We start from the raw sequence: 13,769 nt of genomic DNA, 5'->3' as shown, positions 1-13,769 counted from the left end.
GTGAAATGGTCCAAGCAAGGTTATTTAATATGTAGTGCCTATTCAACATAATTTTTCCTGCTTCACTTATTATTCACTTATTATTGTGTGAACACAAGTCCAGCCAATCAGTTTAACTTTTAATATTAACAGAATAGCTATTGGGGAGTAGTTTCCATTTGTCAACAGATATATTATAGAAAGTTGGTTGCACTACCTCATTACTCTTGCTTTGTGAAAGAGCCAGGCTATCATTTGTCAATTCCTCATCATCTGCATTATTCCTGTTAAGAACTTTACTCTTCTTCTTCTTGGATCCTCCATCGCTAGCCGTGCTGCTATTATCTTCCTCATTAGCTTCCTCATCATTGTCATCCTCATCACTTCCACTCCCGTCATCTTCATCATCTTCATTATCTCCATCACTCCCCTCTTTTTTCAGTGCGTTCTTTCCTTTCCTTTTCTCAGCAGTAGGCCGCCAGTCATTGTCATCTTCACTGTCATAGTCATCCATATCATTTAGCTCTTCCATCGACACAAAATCCAGCAGGGGTCGGTTCCTGCGCAAATTCCATTTTTTTGGTTCATTTGTTTGCTCATCAGCCACTGCATCAGGTTCAGCTGCTTTCTCCTTCTCTTTCTTCTTTTTTGGCTTTTCTTCTTCATCTTCTTGCTCTTTCTTTTCGGTTTTAATTACCTCTTTGTCTGTTGTTGGCACTTCTTCAGTGGAGGCTTTCGGCTGTTGCTCTTCTACTTTCTCTTCTGCCGGCTCCTCCTCCAAGATATTTTCTTCTGATTCAGTACAGGAACCTTCACCACTGTCCTTAGATGCATCTTCACTCCCATGACCACTTCCTTCAGAATCTGTTGAGCATATGAAAATTTAAAAAAAGTTCCGACACAAATGTACCCCCAAAAATAAAATCTCTTGAAGCAAGTTGCTAAACAAAAGAAAGATGCATGTTCCTCCCTCATAAGGTATTCCACCTATTTTTTCAGCTGGTGTCCAAATATTGCTATTTCGAGTGCTATGTTGAGAATCTGTTAAACATGAGTGCATTTTAAGATGCCAAAAAAAAAACATGGTAGAACTTATTAAATGAGCATTGTATGTTCCTTTGAACTGTAGCTCATATTAACAAAAAGCAGTAGCACAGTAATTTTCATGTGAAGTCACATCTTAAAGAAAGAGCATTCCAGTTTTTAATTTCTGGAGGTGTTTTCTACATCTTCAAAATAAAATAGCTATCCAATAGAAGAGGTTTGAAATTACAAAATTAAGAGTTTACATGTCTAGTTCTAATAATAATATGGAAAATCCCACACCTTCATTTTTAATATTTTTTTCTGGGTTTGAGGGCTCTTTTAATTTTCAAGTTTAGTTCACTTATTAATCCCACATAAACTATGCCTCAATCAGCATTGCAACTGCACTACAATTCATTAACCTTACACTAATCATATGGTACTATTCTGCATGTACTCACTATTTCATTAACACAGGCCAACATGAGGAACAGAAAAGACTAGAGAAAGAGTTTTATATAAAAAAGAGACATTTTTACATATAAAGCACATGTAAAAAATATTGAAAAAAAACGTGAACTTGTTAAACTTTATAAACAGCATCTACTTTGCTATCCCTCATCTTATATGAATCTACTCCTTTTCATTCATGGTATTGTTTTAATAAAGGAAAACTCAGAAAATATTTTTTAAAAAATTTTAAAAAGAAAATATTAGCTTCTTGATCCAATACAGAAATCAATTAGGCAGTGGCTACAGTTTTCAGTTTGCTGGCTCAAAGACAGCACCACGTTCTTGATGCACTGTCATTTAAATGCAAAGATGGAACATGTCGATGCTCGCAAATTAAAAAAAAACAACTTTAATTTCTTTAGTTACAACCCAAAAATCTCCACCACTCAGTATCACCTTACACAGAGAATTTCTCTGTACACTCAGCTCTGTATAAATCCAAATAAACAGGCACTGAGGTAGGTGTGCATAGTGTGTCATTTCATATGGCATTTTCTTCCACACCAAAGAACATTGCCAATGATTAGCCAGTTGTTACTTCAATATAATCGTCAGTTTTGCCTTCTTCTGCATACACCTGCATGTGGAAATGTTCAGTGAGGAGATTATATATCTCTTGACAAAAAAAAAGCCCCAAGTGCTACTATTACTGATTAGGACATCAAAACTATCCATCCCCTTACAAGCTAATAAAAACTAGAAGTTTCCAACATATGTTCTAACATTCAGAGATCCAGAAAAAAAGTTTTATAGTCATTGAGAAAAACGTAATTCAGTCATTTCTCCACACCTATTAGCCTTAATTGCAATAATCAAAGTACATAATAATTAACTGAAGTTTTGAAAGAGTAGAACATGAATCAGACGTACACAAGAAATAAAACCAGTATTAACTAACAGGCAATCCAAAATAATTGTTTTCAAGTTACAATAACTTGTTTTACTACAGAATCAGAGGATGAGTAAGGCTGGAAGGGACCACAGTGGGTCACCCCAGAGCACACTGCCCAGGATTGCATCCAGACAGTTCTTGAGTATCTCCAGCGAGGAAGATTGCACAACATCTCTGGACAATCTGCCCAGGGCTCGGTCACCTGCACACTGAAGAAGTTTTTCCTCAGATTCAAGTGGAACTTCCTGTGGATCAGTTTGTCCATTGCCTCTTGTCCTATTGCCTGAAAAGAGCCTGGTCCATCCCCAACACGCTCCTTTCAGATGCTGATAGACATGGATGAGGTCCCCTCTCAGTCATCTCTTCTTAAGGATGAACAGGCCTAGTTCTCTCAGCCTTTCCTCCTTAAGAGAGAGTACCTCCACAGGAAGACCACAAAAATGGTGAGAAGGCTACAACACGCCAAGAAGACAGGCTCAAAGAGTTGGGGTGGTTCAGCTTGGAGAAGAGAAGGCTTCAGGAAGAACAGAGCTTATGAGAGAGATTTTTTAATAAGGCCTGTGGTGACAGAAAAAGGGGAACCAGTTTTAAACTAAAAGAGGGTAGGGTTTAGATTGGATACAAGAAACTTTTCAATGAGCATGGTAAGACACTGGAACAGGTTGTCCAGGAAAGTTGTAGGTGCCCAATCATTGAAAATATTCAAGGCCAGGTGGGATGGGGCTTTAAACAATCTGCTCTAGTGAAATAAGTTCCTGACCAAAGCAAGGGGTTGACTCAGATCATCTTTAAAGATCATCTTTTTGATCATGGGTTAGTTTATAGGATACCAGGCCTGCTGGCAACAGACAGGGCACACCAGATACAAAGAGGAGGAAAAGGATTTTTGCATAGAAGTTAGCAGGGCTCACTGAAAGACTAATTTAGATTTGAAAGGGGAAAGGAATAAACCTGAGTTCCCTAGAGATATGCCTGGGGATAGCACACCACTGTTTGGGGGACAACATGCTAGAAAGGTCCTTTGGTCTGTCACCTCAGTGGAGGTAGGGAATGGAGATCCCTCCAGCAGTAAAGACACAAGGCTTATTACATGTTAGAAAACACAGACATGACTGAAAATGGCCATGGTAAGACTTAGGGCTGGCTCCTCCAAAAAGCTGGAGAGATCAATAGCCCATCTGAAGTGCTTCTACACCAATGTACACAGCACAGGTAACAAACAGGAGGAGCAGAAAGCCACTGAGCAGCAGTAAAACTATGACATAGTTGCCACACATGTAGACATGAGGTAACATGGACAGCCAGAGTGCTGCACTGGATGGCTACAAACCCTTCAGAAGGAACAGGCAAGGAAGGAGAGATGGTGGAGCAGCCCCCTATGTTAGGGAGTGTTTTGATTGTCTAGGGTGTAATGACAATACGGTTGTTTAAGGTTAAGACTCGGGAAAGTCCAACAAGGCAATACTGGTGGGAGTCTGTTAAAGACCACCCAACCAGGATGAAGAGGAAAGCAAAACAGTCTATAAGCAGTCTGTAGTCTCACAACCACTAGCCCTCATTTTCATAGTGGACTTCAAGTTACCAGATGTCTGCTGAAAACACAATACAGCAGAGGAGTTGGTTCAAAATGTTCCTGGAGCATGTGGAAGATAACTGCCTGACACAGACAACGAGGGAGCCTACTACCGAAGACTCCCCACAGGACCTGTTACTTGGGATCAGAGAAGGCCTTGTGGGTGATGTGATGAGTGGAGGGTGTTCTGGGCAGAGCAAACTTCAAATGATAATTTTCCATTCTCAGAGAAGCAAGCAAGGGGGTCAGCAAAACTTGTACCCCGGACTTTCAGAGAGATGATGTCCTGTTGAGAGGCTTGGTCAGCAGAGTCTCCTGGGAGGCAGTCCAGGAAGGCTGGACACTCTTCAAGGAAATCTTAAAAGCACAGGAGCAAGCCATCCCTACGTGCTGAAAGACAAGCCAGCAGTGAGAAAGACTGATGTGCCTGAACAGAGAACTGAGAGCTTAGACTGCAAGTCAGAAGAACAAGGAGATTTTGACCCTTTTTGAAGAAGGGGCAGACAACTCAAGAGGACTACAGGGATGATGTGAGAGAGGAAATTTTTTTGCAGGGAAAAAATTAGAAGGGCCAAAGAACAATTAGAACTTAATCTGACTCCTGCCATAAAAGGTAATAAATACATAATCAACAAAACGAAGACTAAAGACAATCTCCACCCTTTACTGAATGAGGGAGGAAACCAAAGGATGAGGAAAAGGCTGAGATACTTAATGCCTTCTTGCCTCAGTCTTTAACAGCAAGACCCATCTTGGGTACCCATCTGGGTAGCCACCCCCCTAAACTAGAAGACAGACACAGGGAGCACAATGAAGCACCCATAATCCAAGGGGATATGGTCAGTGACCTGCTACATCTCTCAGATACACACACATCTGTGGGCCCAAATGAGCCACACTCAATCAACCTCATTCAACACTGGCCAACCAGGGAGGTTCCACACGATTAGAAGTTAAAAAAAAAAAAAAAAAAAAAGTGATACATCTGCAAGAAGGATCAGAAGTATCCAGGGAACTCCAGTCAATCCTGCCAGCCTAACTCTGGAAGGTCACGGAGCAGATCATCTTGAATGCCATCATATGATAGAGCACAACAGACTGGGGCAGAGGGGCTGGAAAGCTGCTCAGTGGAAAAGCGTGGGAGGTGCTGGTTGACATTTGGCTGAACAAGACCCAGCACATGCCCAAGTGGCCAAGAAGGCCAATGGCATCCTAGCCTGTACCAGCAAGAGTGAAGCCAGCTGGACCAGGGCAGCTGCTGTCCCCCTTTACTCAGACTGGTGAGGCCACATCTCAAATCCTGTGTCCAGTCCTGAGCTCCTCACTTCAAGAAAGACACTGATATGCTGGAGTGTGTCCAGAGAAGGACAGTGGAGCTGGTGAAAGGTCTGGAGCAGAAGTCTGGCAAAAAGGAGGCTCAAGAAAGACCTTATCACTCTCCACAACCTCCTGAAAGGAGGCCATAGCAAGACATGGGTCAGTCTCTCCTCCCATGTAACAAGTGATGGAACAAGATGAAACAGCTTCAAGTTGCAACAGGGGTGGATTAGGTTGGGTATTAGGAAAAACTTCACAGAAAACGTAGCTCCTCAGAGAAGTAGCTGAGTCAACACCCCAGAGATATTTAAAAGATGTGTAGATGTGGCACTTAGGGACATGATTTAGTTGTGGGCTTGACAGTGCTAGGATAACGGTTGGACTTGACCTTAAAAGGTCTTTTCCAGAGCACACAATTCTAAAAATCTATGATACTTGCCAGTTCCCATAAACATTTTACAAGTAACCTAAAGCTATACTCTCATACTAGACATATCACAGATTATATGCCATATATATGCTCAAAGCAAAATGTATTTTGTATCTCATTTCACAGGTGCCAAGTGCCTATGTGCACTATTGGTCTTACTGTAAATACGGTAATACAAGACTTTGTCATGTTAAAATTAACTGAAATTTTTAACTTAGCTTTTATTACTTCCCCACTATAAAGCTATGACAGACATTTCTTTTGATACTTTAACTGTGCTAGTGCATTTCTAAACAATCTTAGACTTGGTGCCAATTTAAGCTTTCATTTTGTTTCAGAGGGATTCTTAGTCTTGGTATAGTTTGACCTCTAACAGCACTCTAATTTAGTAACATTGATTCTTGTACATCAATAATACACAATGCAATAATTTAAAGCAGAGAGCAAATAAACATTATTTTCACTATGTCACTTCTCTCCTTCAATTTCTCTTGCCTTCTGCCTGCACATTTTGCTTTCTACTCTCCTTTATACATTCATATACACACCAGAGATATCTATAGTAAGAGATATCTCTTCTTGATCTGAATGCATCCACTGTGATAGGTGCTTTTCTAGAAAGAGCTATTCTGTGATAACAGCAATTTTTGCAGGTCTTCTTCTGTCAGCTGCACTTTTACTGAGGAATAGGCTGCAGTATACAATTTTCTCCTTGAAAGAAATGCTTAAAGAATGGCTCTTTCAAATTGGCAACCATATCATGTCATTCCCTATAGGAGAGAAGTAAAGCTACTCTAAGTGAAAGATGGGGCTAGATACACCATCAAATAGTGAAGAATACAGAGTTCCACTGAGGACAAATAGGAGAGATAACAGTTGGGAGAAAGACATCATTTATTCCTCTATACCTTGTATCTTTAGCTGTACTAAGCACAACAGCAGGTGGCACTCAAATCTAAAGAGGATAATTCTGAAAAGAACAGAACATAATGCTCTAGAATTAACATACAAAAAAAAGCATAACAAAGAAACATTCCGCTCAGCTGTGGAGTCTTGTATAACATGTATGAGGCACAAGACTTCAGGGTAAACCTACTGAAATCATTACATGACTCAGCATACAAAACGTCCTTCCAGGGTTTTTTTTGCAGGAACATTTTACAAACAATTTTAAATATGACACCCCACAATTTCTAGGGTTTTTTCCAACATGCTAAGAAAATTCAGAGAGCAAGTGCTGCACTCCAAAAGTACCTGGCCAATCACTCACAGGAGACAGTCTTGTTCTTCAAATAGTAGACAAGAAGCATTTGGAATAATTTTAGAAAATTCTATAATTTGCACCAAATCCTATCTGGTTGAGCCTTTCCAAAGCGCTCAAAGCTACCTACAATGAATATAATCAAGGATCCTGGAAAACTGAAAAGCAGAGCATGCAACACAGAAAGCAACTAGAAAGTTATCACTGCTAAATAATATTATTTAATAATAATCTAGCTATCATGTGACAAATAGCCTACTACAGTGGCCTTATACCCTCTTTTTGAGGGCAGCAACAAAAACCAGGATGCAGGTGAGGTTAATGTCACTCCACCACCACCATCTTACCTATTGGTCCTTTACCCTTTTTTTCCCCTCACCACAAGGCAAACAACTAGCCTTTGACAAGATTATGTGAAATTACCTAGTGATCTCTGCTAAAACACCATGTTAAGCACCATGTACAATCCCTCACCCAGGGTGCCTGCATCCTGATGAATGGGAAATGTGGAAAGCACTACTGGAAGGGTTTGTCAACAGCCTCTAGCCATAAATTTCCTTACAGAAGAACAGCTCCAGTACCACAAAAAATCCTTGGCACAGGTGCCATACCAAACATGCAAAAGCAGCTGTACTTCCTACACATCTGATCTAGATATCACAAATAAAGACTCCATAATACATTAAAGAAATGCTTAAACTGACTAGAAATCTACAATATTAATAACTGGATGTAAAAAAAGAGGCAGGAAAACCTAGGTCATGTATGGAAGATAAGAATTTTTAAATTACCAAAGGCAGAGTTATGTAACTGGTAAAATTGTGACCACATTTGAGTACTAGACACAGAGGTCCATTATGCTACGATCAATAAAACTGTAAGCAGGAACTAAAGGCTTAACACCTCACTTGCAACATAACTCCAAGAAAGAGAATCTAACACACCAGTTAGATATATGTCCTTTCTATGCTATATGTTACATATATGTCTTAGTTAGATATATGGCTTTCTATGCTATTTTGCTGCATATGATGATTAAACACTGGCGGACTACTGGCAATTCAACATCGGCGGTGCTGGCAGTTCAAAAAACTGAACTGTCCAAAATAACATGATTAAGAACACACAAAACCAAACCAATATAGATTAAGATGCTACAACTCTACGGAGAGAAACTTTCTTCTCAAATAATGTTTTCAAAAGAAGTATCTAATATGTATTAACTGCAGATGGAGACTGGGCAGAGCAGGAGACAAAACTGACCGCTGATCCACAATTACACATCTCAGAAAACAAGTACTTAGTTTAATAGAAAAAACTGATGGAAAGGGAACAAAGGAAAGTCATTTAGTAAGCAGCTTCCTCACTTCTACAGTAGCAATAATTATGTCATAGGACATTTCAGTAGATGTCTGTTCAAGTTGCAAAACCACTCAAAACTAAAGATTGTCAATTTTGACTTAAGTCATTAGGAAGTGCCTCATTTACAAGGTTAGAGCACTAATGAAATTGGGTGCCCTACCATTGCTTATCAGCAAGCACCTGGAATAACAGAAATCCCAGTATTAACAATGAAAATGGAAGCTAAAAATCTTGTCAGTGACTCCAAAGTTTTACTTAGAGTGGCAGACATCGGTACAGACAAAAGTTTTACCTGGGATGAAGATACTCCAAAAGAACATACTGCTGGTATTTTCCATTTTCTCAATTAGAAAAAGCTCTTGTGAATTCCAGTCACAGGAACTACACATTAATATGGAAATACATCATCATTTACTAATGATAACAACCCAATATTTCCTTTTGCCTTCACTGTCTACTGAAACACTTTACAACTTCACTCTTGCCTAACATTTAAGTTTAGTCTAAAAAACCAAATATATTTGTTTCTTCATCAAGATTTCAGTACTGTTAACACTACAGTATTTTGATCCTTCACAAACATTTCTTTATATTACAATAATCTGCATAGGAAAGCAAAAGTGTAATCTACATTGTGCTAAGAGGAAACGAATTACATAAAGATAACGATATTTTCATCTTTTTATTTGTAGATCACAACACAGGTTTTTTTAAAATAGATAATACATGCATTTACGTAGATAATTTCTTGTTTTAAAAACAGATCTTCTACTGACTTCAACTGCAAGAAAAGTACATAATATATATGCATGTCAGGCTTCACAATCAACACCAAAAAAAAAAGAAAAAAAAATGTATGCAAAAATTTGAGCCAACAAGACTAGCAGCAGAAGTAGTGACAGGACTGAGTTCTTCAAAGGCAGCATTCTGTTATTTTCTTCTCAGCTGCACTGCAATAGAAACCAGTCCTTAAATTCACACATGATTCTTGCCAGGGACCACTACATTCCTCCGTATGATTTCAATTTCAGTATATGCGCTGACAAAACTGACTGAAATTCACTGATGAGAGAGAAGAAAAGGGGTAAATTCTTGCTTTGGAGTCCTGCTGGAAATTAATCTAAACCTGTACTCTGACTTCTGACATCAGTGTATCTCTAGCTGCTCCCACTGCAGAAAAAAAAAAGAAAAATAGAACTTCCCCAAAGCATGCTTTAGTTAACTTATTAAAAAAACAAACTTCAAATAACTGATGTGTATCGTGAAAGATACTATTAAAAGCCTTAAGGTGAGCATATTTCAGCACCATCATTTCAAGTCACATGTTTGTACACTCTGACTCCAAAGGGACAGTTTTTTTGATTGATCCCACACTAAGATTACATGACAGTTTTTCTCATGGAACAATTTTTCCAAGGTGTTTACAGAAACCAGAAGAATACAGTACTTTAGAATATGGCATCACTAATAGAAACAGAGAAGCCATTAAAAATTACTTTGTTCAGTATAAACATAACGAAAATCCCAGAGGCTTGAAAACTATTTACATTAAGTAAATTTACAAGAATGTAACAGTTCTAAAGTCAATTTCTCTCAAGAGATGTCAGAATGTTGAAATCTTTTAAGTGGAAAAGGCCAAATGATTGCTGCTATGACCTAAATCCAAAAGAAAATAAATTAATTACACTGAAAGTAAAAGTCCATGTTGCCTTTGGATTTTTTTGTAGAAATACAGGTGATTTGAAATATTTTTTTATAATGAAAAAATGCACCAAGGTACCAGGACTCTAAAAACAAAAATTCAGAAATGCCAGCTGCTTCTTAAAAGCACTTAATAGCAACTTCTCAAATCTTTATTGCATTGCATATTCCCAGAAATCTGGCAGAACAATGAAGGTGTGTAAAAGTTTAGGTATTCTGGGTTCAGTCCCAATATATCTGCATAGTATCATCTACTAGTACATATCACTGGAGATCCTAAAGTTCACACAACACAGTCATCAGGGAGAAAGCAACTTCAGAATTCTTTTAACTCCATATTTAAATAAAACTTTAACCTAATTTTCAATTTTTTTTTTTTGTTATTTTAAACACCTATACGTGCATTTGTGAATGAAATAAACATAAACATATGTCATGGATCTGTGGAATTACCATGGTATAATTTATGATCATACTCAATGCAGACTGGTTCTTACTTCTGACACACTTACTTCCTTTTGTAAGCAAACTATACAATGTCATTTTGAATTCAAGCAAATACAAAATACTGATTTGCAACAGACTGCTCATGAAGAGTCCTATATATGTATGTGTATATATGTATGTGTGTGTGTAAGAAAATCCCTTTATTTAATCACTTCTTCCAGCCAAATTGAAATGGACTAAATGCAAACAAATTTAGAAGTATGTTATACCAGCTTCATTTTAAACCATTACAGATGTTCTGATTCAGATTTCCTGCAACTATTCATTTAAACTTGTATTACACATAAGAAACTCTTATTTGTAGTAACTTTCTATTCCCCAACTTCTCCAAACCTTCACAAATTTCTTTTTCCACAGTGATAATCTTTGTATAAAGTATAAGATGTCAAATTCTTTTCCTGTTTCGAAGTGTTATTAAACAGAACATTAATATCTCCTACAAGTGATAGATATAAGTTTGGAAATGCTAAAACAACATTTCATGAGATATAGCAACACAAAGCAGCGATTAGAATAAAACATTTTTAGTAGAACTTGGTTTCCTCCTCATATGCTTGTTTCAATTTGGTGTTGCATATTTAAAGGAAAATCCATTCAACTTCCTCAAAATGAAATTGATTTTGAAATACACTCAAGGCTAGATACTGAGCACCCCCTCGAGTATACATACAATGTCCTAAAAGTCAAAAAAGATAGCAATTACAAATGAATCTTCTGCACTCACAAAATGTTGAGTCAGAAAGCTGTATTCATTACTTTTAATAAATTACTGTCTTTTGACCAACTAACATACTGCTCTGAATCATGTGTTCATCACCCATACTCCCTTTCCAATCCTCATCTTCCCTTAAATCCTGCCTACATTATTGCTCCAAAACACTAAGATTTTCTTTAGTAATTAAAAATTATTTTCTTTTATGGCAAATTATACCCTTATTCAAAAGAAAGGATCAAAAAGCCTCACAACAGAATTAAAAGAGTAAACTAAACAACCCCCAGAAGTCTTAAAATGAAATTGGTAAGATGACATCAGTTTTACTCTCTTAAGCCACTGCAGCCTGCTCTACCAGAACATCCAAGGGAAAGATGCCTAAGTCTAGGGGAAGAGGTGCTGAGAAGAACAAAATAAACCACCCAAAGCAAAACAAACAAGGAGCATGAGGGCATATTTTAAACCTGACAATGGGTGATTGATTATTAAGCATTTTTAAGTTCATCAATACAGAGGAACTTACCAAATGTTAAAGAATAAGCCTTTAAATGGGAATTTTTTTGCACTACACATTCACACAAAACATACACCAGCATCCCCAGTGCAGAAATAACAGTCATTTGATAAATTGTCATAATGCTTCCCTCACATCTTATACATGCTGCATCTTCTTGTTTATTTCTCTCAGCATACACTACAGAACATCTAATGTGCAGTTTATTGACCAATATGGTCCTATCCCTTCTTCCCCTTTCCTTCAATATACTTGAGGTTACTAATTTTATTTTGGCCACCTTGTCTATTTTCAGTTTCTGTGAATGTTCACTGCAGATACAGGAATCTGCACATATAGAAAAGACTGCAAAGCAACAACTCTCTGTGGTAAGGACTTCCTTCTAGTATGAAATGTGTACACTTTTCTGCATATTTCTATCTGAATGGACACCTTAAGTTTGTCTATTGTAGAAAACAATAAAAACCAGGACAGATTATCTTTTTGCTTTAGGTTCTTACTCACCGAGTAGAATTAACCTTGAGAAAAAGTCAAGTTTGTAAGTCCAAAACAAACTATTATCCAGACTTGCTCTAAATAAAATGGCTTTAGATTCCTATTTCAATACTAAATACAGTGACTATTCCAAAAATTATCCCTGCACTGAAGAACTCCAAAGCAACAAATACAGTCAAGGCAGTCTGCACAAAAGCTACTCAAATGTTTCTACCAAAACTTACTTCACAATCATGAGGTTTCTGTTGTAAAAAAATAATCACAACTGAAGTATTGATTCCCAGTTATCCAATCAAGTCACTCCCTTCAAGGGGCTCCAAGTCCCAGCAGACTCACTACAAGCATTCTGCCTCCTATATGATATTAAATGAGCAACCACAAACCAAAAATGAGGTAATTCTTTAGAGAGGAGATGAGAAAGCATATTTACCTGAAGCATCTCCAACTTTAAAATCACTGTCATCAGAGCTATCATAATCTAAAGCTTCCAGCAGCGAAGCTGCCAAAGGCTTCACCTGTCTCCTCTTCGAACTGCGGTCCACTGCAGGGAAAAAAAACAGTGTTGTTACTGGCTGGCATCAAGAGAACTCAGCATCGCTAAGGGCATTTAAATTACAAGGCAGCACGGGCGTGACAGGCAGGGGCAGTCCCGAGAGCAGCCGGCAGATGCAGCCGCACGGGGGTCCCGGGGACAGCCGCTCCCACAGGTGAGGCAGGGCAGGGTCCGCGCTCCCGGCGGAGCGCTGGTGCTCCCTGCAGGCGCCGGGAACCGCGCGGCACCGCGCACGGCGGGCTGCCCGCAGCCCCGGGAGGCTGCGCGGGCGCTGGGGCCGCCAGACGCCCGGAGCAGCCGGCATCCCGCGAGGACAAGCCTCGGCGTGATCCGCCGGGAACCAGACGCAGGGGGACGCGCAGCCGGGACCGTGGGACGCCCAAGGGACGGCGATGCGCCCGCTCGCACGGGGGCGGGGGCGCTCCGCGGGCACAGCGGTACGCCCGCAGGGCAGGGCGGGCAGAACCGCTGCGGATCACTTACTAAAGCCTGCGCGGGTGGGCGGCGGGCGGGCAGGGGCCCTCGGGTGCAGCGCCGCCGAGCCCCGGGCCCCTTCCCCAGACAATGGGCACGGCGGCGACCCGGATGCAGACCCGCGCCCGCCCCGCCGCCCGCTCCGCCGCGCAGGCGCCGCCCGGGCGCGTGCGCACGGCGAGGGGAAGCCGGGGAGCGGCGCTGCCCGCGGCCCTGCGCGGCCTGGCGGGGAGGCGGCGGCCGGGCCGCCGTGACCGGCGCTGGTCACACACGCTCAGCGCAGGACCGCTCATTGTCAGGGCACTGCCTGTAAAAAACAGCTCTAAAAACCACCCCGCGCTTTTCCATTTCCTCTTGTGGAAACGAGAAAGCGTTACAAAGGTGTTCTCATTTAACCCTTGCTCGAAGAGCTGAGTTTCTCGTGGGCTCTGTTGCATTGTCAGGCTTATTCCTGAACTTC

The 13,769-nt window shown here is 40.1% G+C and overlaps 1 protein-coding gene across 4 annotated transcripts in view; it reads right to left on the bottom strand.

Annotated features, from left to right (window-relative positions):
- PHF14 (PHD finger protein 14) overlaps positions 1–13,461 on the bottom strand; it is a 161,631-nt gene extending 148,170 nt beyond the window's left edge. For all 4 annotated transcript variants that reach the window (XM_041466581.1, XM_041466580.1, XM_041466582.1 and 1 more), the window contains exons 1-3: positions 13,319–13,461; positions 12,713–12,823; positions 197–843 (exon numbers count right to left, since the gene is read on the bottom strand). In XM_041466581.1, the coding sequence (XP_041322515.1) occupies positions 197–843; positions 12,713–12,823; position 13,319 (759 nt within the window). In that variant the 5' untranslated portion in view covers positions 13,320–13,461. The remainder of the gene's footprint in view (positions 1–196; positions 844–12,712; positions 12,824–13,318) is intronic.
- Between the last annotated feature and the right edge of the window lie 308 nt (positions 13,462–13,769).

Source organism: Pyrgilauda ruficollis, unplaced genomic scaffold, assembly GCF_017590135.1.
Source record: "Pyrgilauda ruficollis isolate IOZ18807 unplaced genomic scaffold, ASM1759013v1 scaffold2, whole genome shotgun sequence".
Taxonomy (NCBI): Eukaryota; Metazoa; Chordata; class Aves; order Passeriformes; family Passeridae; genus Pyrgilauda; species Pyrgilauda ruficollis.
Note: the sequence above shows the minus strand (reverse complement) of the source record. Positions and strands in the feature narration are given on the sequence as shown.